At 43.1% G+C, this 24,393-nt stretch overlaps 2 protein-coding genes across 6 annotated transcripts in view; both read right to left on the bottom strand.

Annotated features, from left to right (window-relative positions):
* Positions 1–1,424: 1,424 nt before the first annotated feature.
* Positions 1,425–17,073, bottom strand: scaf11 (SR-related CTD-associated factor 11). Of its 2 annotated transcripts, none has more exons than XM_037121528.1 (15): positions 16,872–17,073; positions 11,553–11,593; positions 11,235–11,380; positions 11,009–11,092; positions 9,710–9,789; positions 9,326–9,402; positions 9,207–9,244; positions 9,023–9,096; positions 8,504–8,629; positions 7,069–7,169; positions 4,160–6,397; positions 3,437–3,759; positions 3,171–3,332; positions 2,959–3,078; positions 1,425–2,289 (listed from the first exon to the last, which is right to left on the bottom strand). In XM_037121528.1, the coding sequence occupies exons 2-15, from the start codon at positions 11,569–11,571 to the stop codon at positions 2,194–2,196; spliced, it is 3,684 nt and encodes a 1,227-aa protein (XP_036977423.1). In that variant the 5' UTR covers positions 11,572–11,593; positions 16,872–17,073; the 3' UTR covers positions 1,425–2,193. The 2 variants fall into 2 exon arrangements, with proteins under 2 accessions (XP_036977423.1, XP_036977421.1); XM_037121526.1 differs by having other exon boundaries at positions 9,326–9,405.
* Positions 17,074–21,195: 4,122 nt separating this feature from the next.
* The window catches only part of arid2 (AT rich interactive domain 2 (ARID, RFX-like)), a 39,799-nt gene continuing 36,601 nt past the window's right edge, over positions 21,196–24,393 (bottom strand). For all 4 annotated transcript variants that reach the window (XM_037121459.1, XM_037121460.1, XM_037121461.1 and 1 more), the window contains 3 exons: positions 24,089–24,212; positions 23,090–23,181; positions 21,196–22,885 (listed from right to left, as the gene is read on the bottom strand). In XM_037121459.1, coding sequence (XP_036977354.1) covers positions 22,774–22,885; positions 23,090–23,181; positions 24,089–24,212 — 328 coding nt within the window. In that variant the 3' untranslated portion in view covers positions 21,196–22,773. The remainder of the gene's footprint in view (positions 22,886–23,089; positions 23,182–24,088; positions 24,213–24,393) is intronic.

Here is a 24,393-nt window from a genome sequence, read left to right on the forward strand (position 1 = left end):
TGGGCGTTTACGCATTTGGACGTGTTGTAATAACAGGTGTGACTGGTGACAGTAACCGTGGCTCTGCTGCATTTCTGTTCGATAAACCGTGACGGTGTGTCAGATGTGTACAACACCAGAAGCCTCACACTTAAGTAACCATCCGCTGGAGAATCTGAGCTGTAATGAGTCATGTGACTCAGGTATGAAAGCATCCTTCAGCAAGAACATTAATTGAAGACATATTGATTTGATGAACTAGTCGTTTGTATTTGCCGTTTTATAGCCAGGGTCAGCACACTGTTAACTGTCTAACACCCAATTTCGATGTTCTGCTTCAGCGCTCATTCTTTTTGGCAGCACATGGTAGTGTTTTTCAGCTAAAAGGCTCTAAAAACCCCCCCTGTGGCTGACCCGCTCTGCAACAAATAGCAGAGAGACACGGTCAGTGACCAGCTGCTGAACACAGAGGAGCATTTTGCAGCTAAAAAAGACAGACTTTAGCCTCAGGAGACCTAAAAAAAAATAAAAAAGAGCTTAAGGACAGTGACTAATAATAGTTCTTGGAGGTTTTAGGTTTGTTTTTTTCTTGTCTGTGTCTCACAGGGGCGTCACGACTCAGCTTCAGTTTCTTTTTTAGTCACAATTTGAATCAAACTGTGTTTTCTCAGCACCGACAGCCGTGCCAACGTAAAACTATCAAGGCTTCATCGCCAGAGAGGAGCAGATGTCATTATGATTTCAAATTCTTCTTTTAACAAGAGACCAACTAGAAGTATAAACGACATAACTTTTTGGCAGGGAATGGACCACAGTAAGGCCACATGGTCAAATTTAAATAGTTTATTTAAAATTTAATAACGATATTTCTCAACTGGGAAACAATCTGTTTAACACAAAAACCAAAAAAGAAGACGGCTTGAGTTTCCTCGCACTGCAAAAAACCCGCAGATGTCGAATTTCTTACCCCGGTGATTTTTTTGCAGCGCACGTGCTGTTTTTTTGTTTTTGTTTGTTTTTTTCTGGCCTGACGTCTGACGCACAATTGAGGCGCAGAAGTAGACAGGGAGGGGAGAGGGGAAAAAAGAACAAGAACAACACAAAGACAAACCGATGACTGAAACTGAATGCTTATTTCCATCGAATTTCTATTTAAATTGTGCGACACCCCTCATCTAACAGCAGTATGCCCCATGTAGAGGACAGAAACTTTCCACTTGATGTCTGGCAGTTCTTGCTGTGGAATAAGTACAGGGGGGAGCGATTATGTTTAAGCAGAAGGAAGCCAACATCTGAACATCACACCTTGTTTCAAATGTGATTTTTGTCGGGTGTTAAGCAGAAACCCCACGACGACACAGATGAAGACAGATATGAAACACTTCCCGTCTTTGACACGTTAAATCGACCTTGACGTGAAGCCTCTGACAAACACACGCAGCACATCAGGAAGCAGCTAATTTATTTCACTACTCTCTGGATACTTTGCAACGTTCATGTTCATCCATTGACATTTATTACACATTCAGGCAGGGGGGTGGGGTTCAATTCACTCCATCTGCCTCCCCCCCCCCCCAGGTCCTATGCCTTACATTACACACTCACTGCTGATTGGCCGTCTCACTTAGCATCTTCTAAACCAATCAGGGCCCTGATTACAATCACACGCATCAGATTCCAGCCCGTCATCGGGCCACAGAGATTAATAAAGGCAATGCACTGTTTTTTAAACTAGGCTTTCATCTGAAATATTATATAATATTTTAAAAAAAGAACATTGACAATATTCAATTAATAAGCTATGCCGTCAGGATGCCGAATAGGAGATATTCATCGTACCAGCCGGCACCCTGGGAGAGGCTCCCCACTACATGAGCTGTTGTCGTTCACTGAGCGTTGCATCTTTAGTATGAACCGTCCCACCCCCACACGCTACCCTGCGCTCCTTACAGTAGTTCCCAAGTCACATGATCTATGCAAAATAAAGGGCTCTTGCATTACAATTTCTGATTGGGTAATTCTTTTTTTTCTAACAAAATATGAAAATCTATAGAAAAAAATCTTCATCATTCAATAAAAGGTAGATATCAAAAAGAAAATGTCGGCGCTCCGTTGTCTTTCAGTTTGGAGGCCAAATTCCAGCAAGAGGAAATTGCACTTGAGCAGCTGAATGGGTCTGTGAGGGCATCGCCACGCCGGCAGCAGGGCGGGGCTTCACTTCTTGCGGGCGTGCTTGTATTTGTCCACGTAGGCCTTCACCAGGTTCGCCACCTTACTGGAGTTCACCTCACCACTCTTGCTGTGACACACCTGAGGAGACAACACAGTGAAAGTCAGACACACTCACAATTATGCCAAATATTGTGTCAGGCAGGGGGAAATGCTTACTGGGAAGAGGGAGAAAAAGAAAACATGGGTTATTTCTGAATTTCAAATTGCTCCCAAATTGCTTTCCCCACTGTGTGGACGCTGGTCCTGGAGGCTATCAGAGTTTAGGCTAATGTTAGTGGCTCTGTTGTGTTCTTTATTGGATTGTTATGTTGTGTTGTTAGTTAGCCTGGACTCTTGTTTAAGAAACATACTACTGGTGACAGGTAACGGTGGCAGCAGGCTGAGCAAAGTGATCCAACCAATCTAGAGGTGTTCCCATGCCACTTAAGGCACATTTATATATTTGTTTTGAAACAAGTCAGCTGGAAATATTAAGAAGTCAGCCAGCATTTGAACCCAACTCATGGAGCCAATGCTAGCTTAATTAGCTAGCTTCCAGCGACATATTCAACATCACTCGCTAGAAATTTGTCTAACCACAAAAGATACTAAAACTTTCAAATGGTAAATCTGCCCGCCCCATTATCTTCAAATGCATATATATGCTATTTTAGAATGGAAAGCCTGACAGATGTAGTAAGTAACTAAGGGGGGGCGGGGCCAAGCAAATCAACTGGTGGTGAAATTCTCAAAGTGAAAAGAGTTTACCTTCTCTACAGCTTTACGGACAATCTCTTTGTACTCGTCCTTTGTGATTTCCTTCCTTTGGTAAAAGGGTTTGATGGCTGTCTTCACTTCATTTACAGCTCTCTCTTGGATCTGTTGTTTCTAAGGCAGAAAGAGGGGATCAGATTACTTGAAAGAAACAGAAACAGAAATGGACAGAGAACCACAACGCGAGAGTGGTGGCAGCAGGTTACCTTTTCTTTTTTGGAGCTGTCAGCTTGAGCCCTGTTATAATGGCCGGGCTGAGTTGTAGAGGATGGTAACACCTGACTGGGTGCCAGGTGGGCCTGGGTCGGCACAGCTTTGGTTGGGGTGGGGAGAAGGGCAGGTTTCCCATAACCCATTGTATTGGCCATCTAGAGCAAACCAGAGAATGACTGTGAAACTCCTCCCAAAGAACAGCACTTGTGTTATTTATTCAGACTGAGACATTTCTGTCCACATCCATAATAAACCATACCTGTGTCATGTAGCTGTCAGACTGAGCTGCAGCTGTCTGGCTGCCTTGCTGCATGGGTGGAGGTGGTGGGGGAGGAGGCGGGAGGCCCTGAGTGGCGACAGCAGGGACCTGAAGCAGTGGTACAGCGGGGTGGAGATGCACGGGGACCTGAGGAGGCATGGCGTACGGTGCCGCTGGCTGCAAGCTGACTGGCAGAGGTCCTCGCGGGCCCTGCATGGGGTAGTGATGGTGAAGGACATTCAGCTGAGGAGGAATCGCGTTCATCACGGGCACCGGAGCATTACCAGGGACTGCCTGGGCAGCGGGCTCGCTTTTAGTGGGATCTGTGGACCAAGAGCAACAAAATTAAAGACTCTCTGGAGAAATGTGTCATCCTGTACGACAGCTAAGTCAGTTAAATGTTGCAGTTGATCTAAAACGACTGTACATTTATGGAAAGCAATATCAAATGACATCGCATTTGTTTTGTGCCTGTTCACAGTTGAGGTACTGGGGCTACCTACAGCACTGAGATTACCTTCCTGTTCTGGCCTTAAAGAGAACATTCATCCAAAATACTGACTGCTCCTATTCTACAGGCGATGTCTGATGTATTACTTGCGTTTTTACTTTTCGCATTCTCTCAAGCAGCAGCAGCGCTGTGTTTGGAGTGGTGATTAATAACTGTACACAGAATTTCTGGTTTCAAAGTAGTGGGGAAAAAAAACTGAGGAGAGTTTAGACCTGCTGTTGCTGCTGCTGCCGCCGCTGCTGCTCCTGGCTGCTCCTCCTCCTGTCGGTTCCAGCCTCCAGGTCCTCTCTCCCTCTTGGAATAATAATCCTGAACGTCTGCGGGTAGTGTCCTCCTTACAGCCCAGCTGGATGCTGATGACCAGCCCGACCTGTCAACCATGTCTCCCTGGTCTGAATCTTTCCTCCGGCCACCGCCCCGGTTTTCATTGAAGCGGCTGTACGCGTCATTCCCTGAATTGTTGCCTGTACCTGAGAAGTTGTTTCTGGGCTGCCAGCGGTTGTCGCCTGCTTCCTCCTGCTGGTTGTAGAAGCTACGGTTGCTGCCGCCCCGTCCTCCCGCCCGGCCGCGGTCAAACCCTCCACGACCGCCCCGACCCCGCGGCTCTCCTCTCCCGCCACTGTTGCGGCTGTCTTCCCAGCGTGAGCCGCCGCTGGAGTCACGGTTCCTGCTGTCAGCTTCACCACGACTCTTCTCTGTAACCCAGTCAGGATTCTCTGACCAGCCCTGGCGTTCGGGGGAACTTTCTGTAGGCACACCATTTTCAGAGCGCCCAGCGCCTCCTTGATACCTCCGTCCCTCACCACCAGGCCCACTGCCCTGCCCAGACCTCCAGCCGCCTCTGCGCTCCTTCCTCTGGGGAGACTGCTCTCTGGAGGCCGGCCGTTCAGGGCTGGCCCCTCGCCTGTAGGACCTTGTTCTGGATCGTGAGCCAGACCGAGACCGAGACCTGGACCGAGAGCGACTCCTCGACCGACGCCTCCTCCTTTCACGACTACGCTCTCTCCTAGAATAGTCTCTCTCGCTGTCCCGCTCCCTGTCTCTCTCTCTGCTCCGAGCTCGGGACGAGCGGCTAGAGGGAGGACTGCCGTCACGTTCTCTAGACCGTGAGCGTGATCGCCTGGATGATTCTCGCTTGGACTCCCTCTTAGGTGACCAGGTAGAACTTGGGGAGTGGAAGCGAGAGCGGCGCTGTCGGCCATTCTTCCTCTCTTGGCTCTTTTCTCTCTCCTGTTGGTCCTTGCGGCTCTCGTCCTTGGAAACCTCACTTTCGGAAGCAGGAGGTTCCGCAGCAGCTGAGGCAGCGCTCTCCTTCGGTTGTTCTAAAATAGAATCGTTACCATGCTCACTGATAGGTGAACTGCAGTCCATCGCGACAACTTCAGTGTCATCCTTGGATGGACAGTCATCCTTGGTGCCTTCTGCTGTGCTGTCAACAACTAATGGCTCTTCTGATGCAACTTTCTCTCTATCGGCAGCGTCAGATGCTTTGGATTCCGGGACAGCCATGTCATCCTCCGACTCTCCAGCAGAGGGTGAAGCTGGTTGTGGAGAATTCTCACATGATTCAGCTTTAAGTTCCTGTGAAGATTCTTCATTGTTTAATTCTTCTGACTCTGCACAAATCTCCATATTATCATCCTCCTCATGACTTTGTGGAGAGGCCTGGCTCTCCAGCGGAGCAGTCTGAAAGTCAGAGGGTGACGGTGAAGTTCTTATCTCAGAGTCCTTTTCTACAGAGGAAACGGAGCTCGGTGGCTCTTCGTCCTCTTTCCCCTGCTCGCCATCTGACTCTGCTGCTGACAGCTCCTCACGCTCCGAGGGACAAGACAGGTCGTTGTCTCCCTCATCCAGTTTCTGTTCATGTTCATTCGATTGTTCCTGAGGCTCATCACTGTCCTGTCCGACATCGTTACTCAAAGGTTCGGCGTCTTCTTGCTCATCAGTAGAGTTGACACCATCCTGCTCTTTATCGAGGTTCTCTTCAGCATCAGACTGTGGCTGCTCTGAGTTGTTGAAATCCTGCTCCTTATCCGTTTTGTCTTCCTCCTCCTCTTTGTCCACGTTGTCAGCCACATCACCATCTTCCTCCTCCTCACTTGCTGCCGGGCTGCTAACAACTTCAGGAGATCGTTTTTTTCTTGTTGGGGCTTTCCGTTTCCCACTGGCCTTTCGGTTTGTTACCTGTTTGCCCTTCCTCTTTGCCGGAGCCTGAGAACCCCTGCCTGACTTGGCAGTCTGGCCGGTAGACGAGTCTGAGTCGGACGAGTTGGACTGTTGTGATGATGGGGCAGATACAGGAGCTTCTTCTTGGCTTTTACTGTGTCGTCCAGATCGGCGGGCTGGTACAGACTCGGCCTCTTTGGTGGGAGCTTTGGAGGTTGAAGCTCGACCGCCTCTCTTCTCTCCTCCTTTGGGACATGTGATGGCGCAGACGACACCTTGAAACACTGTGGGAGAGATACTATATGAGGAAATGTATTTACAGATCCAATCAGCAGTTCCGTTTGAATCTTAAAGTGCAGCTACCAGACTTGTACAGTGTGGAACTGTGCAGCCGTCACACACCGCAAACACAGACAAAGTTGACCGAGCGCAACTCATTTTTAAAAATCAGGTCAACTACACCGTGTCACTTTCTGTGGTAATGAGTTTGCTACTGCCATTTACACTCCACATAAATACACAATAAATATATACTGCTGCCAACAAAAAGCAAACCGATGTTAATCTTGCAACCATACATGTTTATCATTTAATGTAGCATATTCTCATTTATACCTTTCATTGGTTTTTTTTTCAAAGTCCCTGTTCCTTCCCAAAATTTAACTAAAATTACATACAGTGTTTTTGCAGGAAATTATATCATCACACTGGAGTTCACCTTTGAACTTTTGGACATAAAATGTCATTATTTCATCATTTTATCCCGTTTTTCCATAATTGGTGTTTACTGGGGTTACAGTGACCTTTGGCATCCAAAACCTGATTAGTTCATCTTTAAATCCGAATAAAAATCAGTGCCAAATGCAAAAAATTCCCCTCAGGTGTTCACAGGACAACCCGTAAACTTACAGCCTCCACTTAGTGGCTAGAGGCACATTAGAATTTTAAGACTCACCAAAATGACCGGGCCCAAACAGTGTAGCAGAGGTGAAGGGAGATGAGCATAGACCAAATGGAAATGGGCTGTGGTTCCACCCACTGGGATGGAAACTCTGCCTGTAAAATCAACAACACAGACAACTTAGATCAAAGACACAATGCAGTTTGTTGCTTCTGTTACTGACAAGAGACGAAAAACTGAGTGACGTCATTTTCACATTTTATCTCAACAGAATAACAGAATCACGTTTTCCTCACATCACTATGTCTTCATGACAGAACAATGTTTTATTATTGTAAAACTTAAGCTGAACCGGCACATGCTGTGCAGAAGTGTGTTGGAATACTAGTTTCACTACCCCATGGTGAAATAACACAGCCTACGGTTTCTACTATTGTCATTAACATGACTGCCATAGTCTTCCCAGGGCCTCGTGAACACAGCAAAGGGCTCTTGTCTTAATAAGCAGTTTGATTTTGTGTAGCCACGGGGAAGACTCGTCAAACAGAGGCAGGGCGCGATCAGTTTGTGGTGTGGAGTTGTATCATTCAACAAGACAGGAGCATGATTTCACATGAGAGGAATCTCACTGCCTCAAGATGTGCAAACCAAATGAGCTCTGCTGGTGGTGAAGTTTCATTTCACCTTTGGGACACATACGCCCAGCAGAGAGCTAGACCAATAACACATTTGCCTGTTGCAGAGGCACGGGTCAGAGTGGTGGGTGTTGCTAGGGGCTTGTAAGATTCCACTGAGTCCATTTAACTCTGTCAGGCTCTGTGGGTGTTTACCAACATTTAGTTTTTAAAATCTATTGAAATTATTAACGGTAAAAAGAAATCAGGACATATATGCAAATACAAACAAATTGTTAACAAATAAAATCCATAAATTATGCTCCGGTGGAGTGTTACCCACCAAAACACAGTGTGTATATTCCTAAGGTCGAACATTCATAAATCCAATTCTTTGACATTTAAAATCACAAGGCCTTTAAAGTCATGTTTTAATAGCTTCAAGTCTTTGTCTTTGCTTTTTTGGATCATTATTGTACTTATTAAAATATCCCAACACCCTGTAAGTGTGTGGAATCATGTAAAACCACATGAACAATTTATTTTTATGTGTATAGCAAACATGATCTGTGTTAATTAGATCTGATAAAAGCAAGGCAGTGAAGTAGTTCATGTCTATCCTTAATACTTTCTAAAACACAAGTATGTCAGGTAATATAAACTCATAACCTGTTACCAAAATAATTATAGTGTGAAAAATGAAAACACATTCATACCTAATACAGGAATCCAAAGTCAGGTCGTGATAAAAATGAATTGTAATGAATGAGAATGGCACAATTAGATAGATTAGAGTGAACATAAAGGAGAAAATTGCAACAACATTAACCAGAGCAAACAAAGTGATAATTAGTGCTCAGTTAGGATTTCTTTACCTTGAGGAGCCGTCAGCGGGGATGGGAGCAGCTGGAGAGAGCCACGGACAGTCTTGTGCCTGGGGTTTGCACTGTTTGAACGTGGTGTCATACGGTACGTCATCTGCCGCCCAAACAGGCTCCACACTGCAGGAGGATGAACGAGACGTAAGACTTGTTTATGTGCTGCGACTCATTAAGACCGAATCATTTAAACTTCTAGCATTCTCCCTAAAAAAGATGTTGCAGATGAACATTTAAGATGTACTATAATGAAATGAACAGACCATTTGTAGTAATTTGTCTTGTACTTCAGCAGGAAGCTTTCTTAAAACACCACCCTCCTGACCTATTGCCATCCCTGTTAACTGGCCTACTTCTCCTTATTCTCTTTGGTAAGGCAAAAGCCTAGTGACTAGTGAAAGACAATGATCACCAAAGTATCTCATTTCAGATTTCTGTGCTGTGTAATCCACAGGGAACATCCTCTGTGTAATACTGTATTTGTCATAATTCATCGTAGATGGAAGCGGGACTTACACGTCCTGAGCCGATGCCGTCATTAATGACACACAAGGAGACGGTGACCATGTGCAGCACTCTGTTCCTCTCACCTGGAGGAAATACATCAAGCGTGGATAAGATTAATACTGAAGAATTAAATTAACGTTCCAACAAACACGAATATAGGACAAAGAAAAAAAAAACAAAAAACGTAAAATACCTTTTTCCTGCTCAGTGATGAGGGGTCATCATCGTTACCTGGAAGAGACATTTACAGACTGTTGGAGCCGGCTGACAAAACGTGAGAATGTTCCTGGACAAAGAGAAGTTTAAACTTACATTTCCTCACGAGCCCCTTTGTTTTGGCGTCTGCCGTCCGCTCCACTTTTTGCCGTCTCGATCTTCTCATGGGCTTGCTTCTGAAAAGAAAATAACAGTGGAATTGTTCTAAAACCATCACAGAGATTCAAGTAATAAGTAGAGCTCATTAACAATTTCCTCTGATCTCCATAAAGCCCTTTGAGAATAGCTTAAAGGAATAGTTCAGGTCTTTTGATGTGGGGTTGTATAACGCTACTCGCTGCTTGTCCACACTGACAGGAGAGCTGACAGTCATCTACTGCAGGTATAACTACCTCATGCAACACCACATCAAAAGATCCAAGATGTCACTTAAAGTGCAAATCTTAATAAAAAAAATAAGAAGAATTGGCTCATACTCACTTCATACAGACTTTTTGTTCTGGGTTTCTACAGCAGCAGCTCTCAGCTTCAGGTTGAGTTGTCCGCTTCCTCACAGGAACCTTCAAACAACAATGACAGAGGCACTTTTAATTTTGGTGCAAAGGTCAGTGGAGTCTTTGTGTGATTGACTGACAGCAGACCTGGCAGCAACACAATGTCAATACAATCTGAGAGGTAGCTGTAGCTTTCAAGCCAAGGATAGTTAATACATGTGTGAAGACACTTGCGTTACCAATAACAGGGACACTTTACAAGAAAAGATGCTCAATATCTGTACAGCGCTGTAATAAAAATAGTGTTTTATAACATTCAGCCACTAAATGAGGCATTCCATGTCCTTCCCATCACTGAAACCACAAGCTCTGTGGATGTATTATTTAAAAAAAAAAAAGATTTGTCTACATAAAAAATACTGCCAATATGACCTTTAAGTTACAGCTTAATGCACACTGAACATTTCCCACTGCTGCAGCTACACATTAAAAGGCATTTACCTGATGAAACATGGGGATGACCTTTACTATGAAGTAGGCTAATCATAGAAACACAATGTGTTTGCTGGTGAGTTTGGCATTTACCACTACAGCAACCGACAAGACTGATTATTTTCAGCATTCCCTGACAGTGTCAGTCTGAAATATGTCAGGTAGTAGTTTTATAAAGTTTGTGGGTGTAATGAAATAAGTAGCAGTCTCAGGAAGCCGTAAAATGAAGATCTGCTGGCGACAGGCTGCATACCTACAACTTCAAGTGCATCATATAAAGCTAATGTCCTTCATTAACATTATCAGCATTTGCCTTCAGTCTGAAATGCTGCTAAATATGCGCTTTTTTCCTTGACAACAAATTCCGAGCAAAGTCATTTTCTCACGTGATATGTGAAAAGTGACTCCTGCCAATCTGTGCTGCGAAAAGCCAAACAACGGTGGGGGCAGTGGGCGAGTAATGTAATCTGTGTATGCCTGGACACTGTGTAACACCAGTAACATGGACTACCGCAGCGAGCCTACTGCGGTTATATCACATCAAAACCACTCCACTTAACACCTAAAATGACATTTGCAGGTATAATTGCAGCTGGTCAAAGTGCTTTAAAGTGCAAAAGAGTCAACTGGCAAATGGTGTTTGAAATGCAATGTTTTGACTGGCTTTATGCAAAGAAGCTGTGTCTACTGACACACGTGAAAACCAGAATGTCAAGTGCATGCAGTTCCTGAAGCTTCTGAAAGCCGAATGTCGCCATGATTTCCTTTAAACACCAGTAGCATCCAGACTGACCTGTACACAGCTGAGGTTCCCGTCCCATCTGTAAACATTAGTGAAAGGTCGTCTGTCCACTGGGCAGGAAGGAGCCGTCTGCAACTTAAAAGGGAATTCAACAAACAAAACGTCATTAACATATTGATGCAAAGTGCATACGATTTAAAGGATGAAACAGTTCACATGGGTCTGAATGATTTACAGGCTCACAACGACAACTACGTTATCACACATTGAGAGTCACCTCTGCCCACGTGAGGAGGCATCGGAGGCAGAAGACGTGGCAGCAGCTGTCGGGCATGGCGAGCTCGCCTCCTGCCAAGACGCCCAGGCAGATAGGACACCTCTCCGCCTCCTCAGCATCCGCCCCGTCAGGCGGGCCCTGGCCGCCTAAACACACACACACGGGATTATTTATGAATCAGACGTGATATTTTCTACTCAGAGTGAGCACAAAAAGCAGCGCTTAGATAAAAGGTTTTCAGAGTGGGAATGCATGGACAGGGTACAGATGATGGGTCATGGCAGATTACACCTAAAATAGCATCGTGCTGCGTCTTACCACTTCCAGCTCCAGTCATGTCCGCGCTGTCCTGATCACCACTACAACACAGAGAAGAGGAGAGAAATTTCAGATGCAGGTGTTGTCGAGGCACAGGAGAGGAGCACAGCTGATCGGGTACACTCGGCTATGTACTTTGTTAGGCCCTCAGGAAATTACTGTGAAATCTCATTATCACAGCATCTAGACATGAAAGGAAAAACCGTAGAAGACTAATTTGTCAAAGTGATTTGAGACCCGTTGGATTGGAGTGTTTACCATCTCCACTCCTCACTGTTACGTTTTAGAAAGAGAACATGCGGGATGTGATATGCCAATTTAGACGAGGTGAGCTTGGATGTTTGGTATGAGGTGCGTCTGTTCATGATTTGGATGTTTATCTTCAGCTTAGCCATTCCCTCTTTACTAGCAGCTCCCGCAAATTAAGGGGGAAAAGCAAACAAAAAAATAACAAAGATCACTCAGCTCGGCCACCACAGCACTACAGCATTTAATACAAAACTGAAGTCGGGGTCGTCCTGATTTCATTTTTTCCATTAACAATTTTGGGTGCATCCATAGAAAATGTAAAAAAAAAAAAAAATAAAATAAAATTTACACTTTAAAGACGACGCAGCTAGCTTACAGGCAGCCTGCAGCTGGACTTCCAAACTCTCATCCTGTGTGCATGAAGATGACCTACTGACTGATACTGGAGGTCAGAACAGCATCAGAGATATTGGGTTTATTTTCTTAAACAAAGATCCTTTATCGATTTGTTTGGTAGGAAGGTTTACTCAAGACAGATTTGAGAAAATCAAATTTATAACAAACAGAATTTCTTTGTTTGGTTGTTTTCAATTTCAACTTTACCTTTGAGGTGTTGTCGACAGTTGTCAGGGCATAAAACCAATCACCTGTAGCTCTTTACAAACCAGATACGAGAATTTGATTAAAAAGTGTCTAAATGGAGAATTGAATTGTGACCTTAAAATCGAACAGTCAAATCAAACTGTGGATTTGAGAAACCCCAACGCCCGTGCTAAAGAGAAAAGGAAAGTTAAGAATCTTGTCATTCTTTCCAGACTCAGCAAAAGATGGAACACCGTCCTCTGGATGGATATATCAAATGTAGACATGATGATCTTGTCAGTGAACGATAAACAAGATGTGGCCTGCCTCTAATGGAGCAGACAGTTACAGATGGAATCAAATATCACTATATTTCTGAACCAAAATCTAAATTTTGGATCCATGTCTCAGCACCATAAATATTGCTGTGTTATCACTGCATGGTTCAGCCCGGCCCAACCTTTTTTTTTGTTTTTCCACTGTCAAAAGTTGTGGGGAGTAGCTAGCACCATTTTCAATATCATCTTGGTTGAGGCTCCGAGCCAACTGTTCCGAAAATAAACGGTGGAGTAAAAAAAACAGGGCAGGCCATCGACTGGTCAGAAAGAATCGCCTCTTGCACAACAACCACATCCTGTACCAAACTGCAAACTGTGACCACAACTGTTGAATTCAACTGACCCCGATTTTTAAACACCATGGTTAATAGACGAAGTGCAGACGTCCCTTTTTGTTGATCTCAAAAAGAATCGACATCTACCACTGTTCTTATTATTTTATGCTGCGTTGTAGGGGATGTCACGCCAGTTTTACCCAAAGTTGTCATGACGATTGCCTACATATTCCTGCCTACAGAGGGAGTACACCAGCTGCAGTGGAAAACGAAAATCCTGAAAAGTACCTGGTTCCAAGAGCGTGTCAAGTTGAGCCAAGCTGCGTCATGCAGTGGAAACAGGGCGCACGACTGCTGGTTCACTTGCAGAAAATTACACACGATTACTTGGTGAAAGATGATCCATAGTTGCGTATGAAGTTATGCAACGTTTACCAAATTAGCGCAAGAAAATGCCCACGACAAGCATCGTGATCAGTTCGAAGCTCGAAGTATCATTAATAACTGACATTTGAATTGTCAATCAATAAAACAATAAAGCTTTATCATGATACTGTGATAACCCTAACCCCAGGAAATGAATGGTGGTCAGGGTTTTTTTTTAACCCGATCCGAGTCCTTTAATATTTAGTATCTGCCAATACCGAGTACCCATCAGATACTTAGCCTTAACTGATATTTTCCTGGATAATACAGCTGCATTAAGAAAAAAAAGTACCTGCATCCAAGCTGTTCCTTAATAGGTTTTTTTATTTTGTTGAAACAAAGTATATACTTTCATATGGCTCCTTCTTGTTCTGCATATGCTATTGCAACATTGGCCTCCACCTTCTTTGTGTTGGCAGGTGAGTCTGTGACGCTGCACTGTGAAAGCAGACCCTCAAGTACAGTCAGCTGAAGTGTGTCTGAGATGCAGCACACACTTGGTTCCTCCATATCATCCACTGCTTTTATCATATTCCTTACGCTGTCATGTACAATGACGTGGACACACTGCTTGTCTATTTCACAGCATTCAGCATCTCCTCGATTGCCTGTTTTACACGCTCTGCTGTATCAGACCCACGAAACTAGTGCACATACCAGCACGTTGTAACTCGAAAGTGGAATCAGCGTAATGTAATGCAGAGATGGTAGGGCAAACCAGGGATTCAAAAACTCCAGGTGACGAAGAAAATCCTGATCCTCTACCACGGGGATGAGCTGGTTATCCAGAGCGATTAATTTAATTACCTTCTCTGTAATATTTTATCGTACCCAATGATTAGTATCAAATGCAATTACCCCTCACGAAACAGTCGTACTGCAGATGTTACATGTCACCATTGGACTGCTTTCGCTTTCTAATTCAAGTTATTTCCACACTGCAGACATTTTATCCACAGGTTTGCCAGTGTAAGGTTGTGTGCGTGTCTGTGTTCTGGCACAAATTGTGCTCTGACGTAAAAAAAAAATAGGATTGGGTCCACGTTCAAAATTGCCGGGCCCCGATCTGTGGAAAAACACCCATATCGGCCCCGATCCCGATCCTGCAGATCAGATCAGGACATCCTTAATGGTATTTTGTTTTTATTATAAGTTTTACGAATTCAGCCTTGCCACAACTCCTAGATAGAACATTAATAAGCTCTACAGAGGTCAGTTGACATTTTGCGAGCTCATCTGATCGTCAAGCTGTAGAAAGTTTTCAGACAGAAAGTGAAGTACAAGTGAAAATTTGCCTCAAACTCCTAATGTATCAACTATACGTTACTCCTGAGCAAGCTAGTTAGCATGCTGAGTACGCTGATGTTCAGCTGACTGAACTCAAGACATCAGAAAATCTGGTTCCGTTTTATCCTTCAATGGGTGAATTCTCATCCAAACCATCAATCTTATTGTCTTTCTATGCAACTGCACTACCACTGACACGAACTGTGAATAAACGCACAGTAAAGTGAACTCATGTGGATACTGCTGTAGCATAGGCATCAACAAATTAGCAGCATTTGCTTAAAGGCATGTCACGATTTCAAATCTAAATCAAAAAATTTATTAGTAGCATAACACCCCTTTTAACTGAGGAAGTAAAGTGGTCATCCACAATATCAGACGCTTGTTGGTCTGATCCTCAAAAAATTCAAATGCACATCGGAGCAACAGAGAAAACACATGGACACTAGACAAAACTTGATTGGTTAGCTCGGGCTTCTCATGGTTTCTGCTACGATTTTCTGATGCTGGTGCAGCTAGTTTACAAGACCATGTTGAGGTAGTTGATAGACGCTGCAGTAATTCTCTTCTTTTGGGTAACACATCTAACAAAAACATCTCTCTTGCAAATAATTGATAAAATTGTGGTAGTGCAGATAAAACAAAGAAATAACAGAACACGTCATTTTGTTTTCGACATAAAAACATGGAACATATTTGACAAGTATCACGGAAACTTGTTTCCAGAGAATTGTGAAAAATAGATGTAGTGCGGCACACAATTCACATTTTCCTTGTGCTATATTGTGATCATGAGTATTCTTTTTTGATCGTGATATCTTATAGGCAATAATACTGGCATGGTCTTTCATCAGCCAGTTTGTTGTGAGAGGAATATTTTTCTGTGTGAGACTTTTAAAGAGGCAACTCTAAATTGATTAAACAATAAATGTACAACAAATGTATTAGGCATAGGTCCATCCTGGTTGATTGATGATTGATTGGTGTTTCTTGTGTCTGATGGACAATAAAATCGGACCCAAATATCAATTATCATACTAATAATCGGTATCGGCCCTGGTAAAGAAAAAAAACAAAGAAAAAAAATCACTTCGGTCAAGATCTTACTGTATGTGCATTAATAGAAAACATCGGTGTTCGCTGCAGGCGTAACTCTCAAATTTGAGGACTAATTCTGATGTTCGCTCTAGAAGTGAAAGTGAAATATTTTCCCATTTCCCACACTGACTCACTGTGTTTGGCTTCAATGATTGACAAAACAACAGTGGCCTAAAACCTCTTGCAAACAGCTACTGACAACATTTACGATCCTGTTAAGTCTGAATAGTAATTTCACATTTGTTTATCAGACTTCATTTTCAGAGTCATGTTGAACAAATCTACCCACAGGAGACCATCTGACCTGTCTAGCAGCCTCAGAGTGAACAGACTGTGCCCGAGATTTAAAACCTTTGATAGCCGATCCCGTCTTTGCTCTGACCGCTTCCATTGTGGCGATCTTAAATATTTGTCAAAGTGAAATCTGTTCAACAGACTCGGACCAGAGCCTCGTCGATGGGGGGCTACGGTTTGATTCCCAAACACTTGCAATAAATCAAGTAAACACAGGCCATTATTCATAAGCTCTGTGCACAAACTGTCAACTTAGCACCATCGTTTCATTCGTAAACCAAGCGTTAGCCTAACGCCGGATTAAATCGGTACGTTAACTTCTATCAAACGGGCGTGATTGATGAAGCTAACTAAGCAGCAGTTGAGCTGACAGGAAGATACATTTCAAAGATTGCTGCTGTTTAGACACAGCACGGCCTGCCAACTGAAGATACAAAATTAGCACCAACTTGATCAACCAGTGCCAACACGACGGTAACAACACGGTTGTTGTTGGTTAGCCGGACAGCTACTGCTAACGCTAGCTAAAAACAGAGCTACGTGAGAGCTAGCTGGTTGCTGTTAGCACGACAGCAAACATGGCTAAATAGTGTCTAATATTAGCCACGATGATTGCATTGAAGGTCACAAGTTAGCCAAGTTGGCTAACGGGCTGCAAGCGGATTTAGCTGGAAGCTAACTAGCTGCTTTGAACAACAGCACCTGCCTACGTCGCTTTTAGCTTGCTAGCAGTTAGCTCTGGTTAGCTAATGGCAAGTGTCGTTACTCACCTTTTAAGTGCTGCTGCAGCTGCTCTGCACGTAGTAAATAGTTTTAAGCGTCCCAACTCCTGCTACGAAGTGCTGACGAATGGTACTATCCGGGAATTGTTTTTGCCAAATAACGGAGCGTAGCTTTCAGAAAGTCTCAGCCACATGTCTTGCGGTCTGGCTGAGAGTTGGTGCAGCTGGCGCCCCCCACCGGAACCACCGGGCATTACAGAGCAGAGTGGATTTATCCCTCTTGTGGCATCCACAAAGAAGTAACAGCAACAGCAGGCCGAGTACAAACTGTATTCGACTTCCTCTGACAGAAATAATCCTCTACATTTGCTTATTTGTATGGCAAATGGATGATGGATAAAGTAGCTAGCTTAAGAACTGAGTAGTATAATTAGTGTAGACATAGTGTTTGTATATTTCAGGTAATCCCAGATACAGTCACACAAACCTGACAAATAAAGTCTAATATTTATCATCCACAAGAGTCAAACAGGGCACTGAAGATCGGTGAGGTGTCCAACGTCAACTTCTAAAAGACATTATTAAGCCTGACAGATTCACATCTGTCCAGTCACAAAAGAAAAATCAATATTATAGTTCTGCTATCTGTTGGTACAAGTAGGGGGCAAACCCGTATCATCATGAATGAAAAAGCAGCTCACACAGTACATCACAAGGTATGTTCAGTTTAAAGAGGAACGTCATTTACTGTTCTGTGTCCTTGAAAACTGGCTTTCACAGAACCAACGCAACGCTGCAAGGAGATGCCAAGTTAAATGTATTCAGAAACACGAATGTTCACCGCCCTCCAGTGGTCACACAGGAGAACTGCAACGCTGCATTTGTGGCTAACAGTGTCGCCATGTGTAAAATTGTTATTAATATCAATATATACGTCTCACAAAGGAACAGCGACAGGCACAGCAGGCACGATGTGTCCTACAAAAATATGTCGGCTCGCTTTGTGGCCAGCGCCAAATAACAGACACATTTAGTGGCTAGCTAGCGCACATAATGGGGCAACAGCAGTTAAAGAGCTGGACATTTCCCTCAAGGTGTGGTGAGAAGCAAACAGAACTAAAAGAGAGTGAATACTGCGCTAAAACTCAACAGGTGAACACAAACAAAACTCCAAATGAACGCTAATGCCGCCATTTTTGCGTCTGCTAAACACGCTGATTGGCTAGCACGTTGTCCACATGAACTTTTCTATTGCGTCAATGTTGTGTTGTGTTTACAGTTTCCTACGCTGCCCTCAGGTCGCCAGCAAAAATCAGTGTTTGCAAGCCTAATGTTGTTTCATAAAATATTTTTGGTGTGAATTTTTTTTTTTTTTTTCTGTCTGTATTAACGCCACTGGAGCTGTCGGTTGACACATTAAATGTAGAAATGGAGGTTTTCACTGCCCTCTGGTGGTCACAAAGAGTAACTGCATGAACCTCAAGCCAGACATGATGAACCTTTCTGGTAAATACTTTCCAAAATTCACAAATTGTATTTTTGATGAATCATAAATAATTGCAAACACTGTTGCGTATCATTATATTCAAAATGAAGGCCAGCAACTGTGTGTTTAAAGTCTGGAAGCTGATTTCGCACTCAGCATTTTTAGTTAATGACAAACTGAAATTCACAATTTGTGTCTATTTCTACCAACATGCGCGAGTGAATAGCTATGATGTGATCGGTTTGTACCTTTCTGAAAAGCATCACATAACTTACAATAATTTGAAAATGTGTAATTCAACTAAAGCCCTTTTCACATAATACATTTTTACGCCTGAAAGCAGGAGCGTGAATAAGAAAAAAATGAATAATGACTGGAATCCCCCTCTGCTGCGTTAGCTCCAGAGGCCTGGTTCGATGCACACTGACCCGCTGTCACACTGCCGTGACTTACTGGGACACCTGAACACACGAATACAAAAGAACCATCGTCACTGTTATTAGTCACACCTGTGATTTCATTACTGTGATGGGCCATAATGTAAAAAAAAAAAATGGAAAAGGGACAATTGGGAGCCTGAATTCAATCAATTATTTACTGTACTTTAAAGAGTTATTGAAGAACACAATTCACATCTTAAATTAAAGGTGGTTAAAATGTGCACTGATCTCTACCATGAATGAAAAGATAGCAGCAGCTATTGAAATAAAACCTCTGCAATGCACGCTCAACTCAACACTCCCCGCACTTTTCGATGCATCAATACCTCAGCGGCGAGCACTGGGCAACACCGATGGAGGCATAAATAAACCAAGGGATGTCACATTATGCTTTAAGCGCTAACTAAATGTGACACAATACATCCTTTTTGATGAAGACGGAAAAGTCCTCTGTAATGTAAGATTAAACACAAAGTGTGTTTTGGGAGCTGCGGGAAGTGGAGCGCTCAGCGAAGTCATTAACAATTCAATTATGTTGGGGGCGAAAAAAAAAAGAAAAAGAGGAGCCAAAGGAAAATGTCCAGTGGTTGAACAGAACAAAGGGATGAGCTTGCCAGTAAATGGAGCCTGTTAGGTTATATCAGACAAGAGGGCCGTTTGAAGCCCCAACCACCAACCATGAAAAATGAGCGCTGAATATTCAAAACACTGGCATCTGTTCAGAATTATTTAGTGCTCAGCTCAGGGAGTAGTGATGAATTCAGGGAAAGACTGGTGCTCACTGGTGTTCCCTGCACTGGTGGTTCGCCAACCTTTTTTAGTCAGACAGCCCTTAGAGGAACTGAAGTGCCCCTTCACCCACACTCCTCACAAGTGTTTATTTCAATTCACTTTTGAAATGGATGTCACCACTGTTGGTTCGATGGTACAGCGGTATTGATTCTTACAACTGAACTGCATATTTTTGTGTTTTTGGCATTTGTAGGCCAATGACTACCAACTGGAGTGCCAGAAGGTGGACATTTAATATATTTAGCAATTAATTTAAGCAAACTATTTTCCATATTTATTCTCTCCTTTTAGCATAGACGAATATTCCAACTGCCATTCTACCAATTACGCCTAATAGGACTGATTATCCATTACTTTTTTGCTAACAGTATAACTGCTTATTACTTTTAGTCAACTATTAGGCCTGCAACTGTTAAGGCTATTACTTTTAGCTATAACTGTTTCTATTTAGTTATAGCTAACACTTTAAAATGTTTATCCATTAGCCTACTTTTAGCCAACTATTAGTACTACAGCTGTTTAGGCTATTCATTACTTCATCAGCAATTTCACGTTTATCATTGTTTGTAGCTAACAATTAAACCTTATTATCCATTAACCTACTATCAGCCAATTATTAGAAATACAGACATTTAGGCTATTCTCTCTTTATTCAGTACTTTAAGCTAACTTGTTCAACTGTTTATTCATAAGCCTACTTCTAGCCAACTGTCTAAGACAACTGTTGAAACATTACTTTTGGCTAATTACTTCAGCTGCTGATGCATTACTTTAAGCCAAATAATAGCCTACAGCTGTTAATGCATTAGGCTACTTTTAGCTAACTTAACTACTGAACTGGTTTATCCATCACTTTTTTACTAACTACCCACTAGGCTACTTGGGCTAACTATTACAACTATCCGTTATTGTTACTAAATGTTAACTATCTGCTCTTTATTCGTTAGGCTAGTTGTAGCTAAATGTTGTGCGGCTCTATGGTCCTCTCGCTTTTCACTGACTGCAAGTTGCTACTTGTCACTTTGATAAAGAAGTTCAAACTGGTCTATTGAGTTAATAGGCTAAAATACTGAGTTGAGCATTATAGTGTAGTTTGGAGAATATTATTGCTGCAAGACGAAACTGACAGAAGAATGAGATCGAGAGAAGCTGCAATCATAATCTGTGCAAATTCCACGCCATGGACAGTCCCTTGGATTTATTAATTTAAAAGAAACAAAAAAAAAAAAAAACACACTTGTGCTACTGGTATTTCAGTCTGTCACTCAGATCTACCGAGGAATGGAAGGTGGTGGATACTTGTGTATCCATTACATTTAGCCACCTATTTCAACCATTTATCTCTTAGTTTTAGCTTATCGTTTCGACTTCTTTGCTCTCTCGGTAATTAAACTAATGCACTCTCGAACAGTGTTCAGGTGTTGGAGGCCCACTCAACATGTGAAGATTACACAGGATTCATTTCAATTAGTTGAGCTACTCCAGTCTTTCCATGAAGCCCTTGGCAACCGCATGAGTACGTCCTTGCATACGCGCACCTCTGGTTGGGAATCAGCGCTCGACATCGACTGCTGCACGCACTATGGTGGAGAAAGCGGGACACGTTGGTCGGGGGAGGGGGAGAAACGAGAAGAAACAAGCGTAAAAACCAAAGCAAAATGTTCAGTGTTTTATTTAAAAACTATAAACAGTCACCAAAGTAAATAAAGCCAATCTCTAACAGACTGTTAGGTCTATGTATAGTCACACATCCTACTGACACCGCAGAAATGAGGATGGTTGGGTCGCCCCGGTCAGATGCTAATACGACAGGCAGTCATAAATGTTACACAACACACGGTAGAGAGGACAGTCTGAGGACGTGAGCCGGAATGTGGCATGGTATTAAGAATGAAAAAATAGTACAATAAAACTCCACACTATATTAAGATAGAAAAAAGTAGTGAAGAAAATATCATACCTGCACGTAAAGCAAAGAACACAGGAGAAAACCTGTATAAAAACTCCATGTATTTAAACCAATTTACAAATACAAAAAAATTTTGGTACGCGCACTGTGCCCGTACAATGACAAAACGCTTACAGTGGATATATGTTACTTGTGTGTGTGTGTGTGTGTGTGTGTGTGTTGAGGGGAGGGTGTGTGAGGGAAGAGGAAGGGAAGAGAATACCTTCAATATTTTTTTTTTTCTTCTACAAAATGACATGAGATATATTATTCCATACTCTTTCAGCCAGCAAAATGAGTTCTACAAGGTATTATAATACAAAAAATGTCACAGTTCCACAAAAAACTGTTTTTTCCCCCTCCCTAAGCTTTACAGCATCAGTACCTTTGCAGAATTATTTACAGGTTTTTAAGTACATTCATCCACTGCTGAGTATAGAATCACATTAGATACAAGTGACCAGGGATCATAAAAAAGCAAAAAAAACAAAACAAAAAAACAAAAAAAAACATACTACTTTATTCAATCCTACCAAAGTAATGCTTCTATTACTCCACAGAGCAAGTTCTCCAGTGGCTGCATCGGCATGAAAGAGGATCTTCTTTATATATATTCACAACATATTTACAAGATTCTTTTTCATTAATTGTAATGGTATTCATTTCAATAATAAATAAGTGAAAATATATTGACTCAAGTAAGAAAACCAAGCTACCAAGTTTCTAAAGAAAAAAAAAAAAAAAAAAGTTCTCTGCGCCAGTTGCAAGCCGAGTCCTCCTCAGCCCAAGCCTGTGAGATACCGTTAATGGCCGCCCCCACCCGCCCTCCTCCGCACCCACCCATACGCTTCAGTCGACCGCCACTCACTCCAACGCACACATCCGTTCAGGGGACGAAGAGAAGAATAAAAATAACAAAGAAACTTAAACAAAATGTGCTCGTGTTTGGGGTTTCGTCGGTTGAGTCCCTCGGGGAAGCAGTCTTAAATAGCTCCCCCTCGTGGGCAGCTGGTGGAAGACCCCGTGGCAGTTTTTTTTTTTTCTTTTGTGTGTGTGTGTGGGTTGAGAGAGGACGGGGAGGGGGGGGTATGAACACAGGTTGGTGAGGAAGGAGGTGAGGGATGAGAGGGGGTTGAGGGTCTCTGCTCCGGTTCCCGCCCTCTGCTATCCCCGCCCCCCCCGGCGGACTCGCTACGGCTCACCGGCTGCTTCCTCCTCTCGTCTCAGGAGAGGGCTGGGGGTGGTTGGTTGAGAGGGTTTTTTAGAGAGGTTATCCTTTTGGCGTTAAGCCTGGAGCGAGCGCGTCAGTTCGTAAAGGCATTTGGCGAGCGTGGTGGAAACCTCCATGTTACTTAGCGCAAGCACAGAGAGGTGCGTCTCATGCCTCTTTACCAACCTGAGAGACAAGGAGAGAAAGGCGATGCCGATGTCAAGGTGAATTCTTTCACTCAATGAAGAAACAAAATCCTAACAACTGACAACATAATGAAATCCGGAACTACCACTGATGGACAGATCACACAGTTTATCAAAGGTAGCACCTTAATGAATTCCTGTGTATTCAACGTTCAGGACATCTCAGAGTCACGAGGACACTTACATGCGACCACAGTCAGAGTGCTTGGCGATGTTCTTTAACGTTAAGGCAGCAGTTAGTCGTATGTGTTTGGTCACTGGTCCCTCTTTCTCATCCTGGGAGAGGAAACAGACAAGAGTTAAATGTAGTCGCAGTGGAAGTTGAAACCGGGCACTTGTTTTGAACATGCGGGGAGATCGAGACGATAACTACAGTGATAACAATGTGAGCATCCACGTTGTTGAATGATACCGTTCTGTAAAATAGTGGTGCAGAGCTGTGTCAGCAGCTTAAGGAAAAGGATACTGATGACACTTAATAGCAAAGAGAAACAAAAAGATTACTTGATGGATGAGGGTTCACTAAATTCATCAATGGTGAGAAAATGAGTTCACAGAATCCAACACTGATTTTATTCACACTGTTGTATGAGTTAACATCAATTATCCTGGCAGTTGTCAAAGAGGACATCAGGGACTAAATGAATTTCAGTGCCAAATACCGTCTGGCAGCCTATCTGCTATTAGGAACAAACTGAACTATTACATTCTTCTGCTTGTAATCTGCAGCCTGATATTAAGTAATATAAGTATTCAGGTTGTGACCACGATGAACTCGACTGCATTAACCCTGAATGAGATGGATATTGATTGGCAGTCAGTGTTTCTATCATTCATCTCTGAAAGCGATCCAAACAATATCCCTACTACAGTTATCGTTGATCAGGTTGTGACGAGGACTCCAAAGTTGTAGCAAATACATACAACCAGTATACATTGTGTGAATATATGTAAAGTCTAATTAAATCCAGGAAGTGACTAATTTCTGCCCATGTATTCCCATTTAATCCTGACCCTGAGTTTGAACCATGAAGTCTATGAAACAGTGGGATTTAAAGTCTACAGAGCAGCTTACATCCACCTCAACCAGCCAAGAGCTTAATAAGTCACACAAAAGTGCGCGCGCCACTTTTCCAGGAAAATCAGGGAGAGATGTGGTTATGGTCAGCCTCGCTCTACTCACAGTGAAGTCCCTGAAGACCAGGTTTCGAGAGCCTCTGCGTAGGGCCATGAGAGCTGCGCTCGGATGATTCACGATTGCTTTCGGGGCTCGCTGTGCCGGAGTACTGCCTGCCGCTGGCGGGGTCCTTTAAAACACAACAAGCACACACACACACACACACACACACAACACATCAATGTCATGACTCCAATACCACCATTAGCACACTGTTGTCTATACGTCCATTAGACACAGTGGAACCAAATGGAATCAGCATGAAAGAAAATAATTCAAGCACAGACAGGCATAAAGTGTAGTTTCATGCA

This window comes from Acanthopagrus latus, chromosome 14 (assembly GCF_904848185.1).
Source record: "Acanthopagrus latus isolate v.2019 chromosome 14, fAcaLat1.1, whole genome shotgun sequence".
In the NCBI taxonomy this organism is placed as follows: Eukaryota; Metazoa; Chordata; class Actinopteri; order Spariformes; family Sparidae; genus Acanthopagrus; species Acanthopagrus latus.

Bases quoted from the DNA above. Each gene is read 5' to 3' on its own strand.
- scaf11 (XM_037121526.1), bottom strand. The intron at 9,790-11,008 runs GTCAGTCTGGAT...TGTTGTTTGAAG, and splicing joins GGAACCTCAGCTGTGTACAG to GTTCCTGTGAGGAAGCGGAC. The intron at 2,290-2,958 runs GTAAACTCTTTT...TTGTCTCCTCAG, and splicing joins TCCGTAAAGCTGTAGAGAAG to GTGTGTCACAGCAAGAGTGG.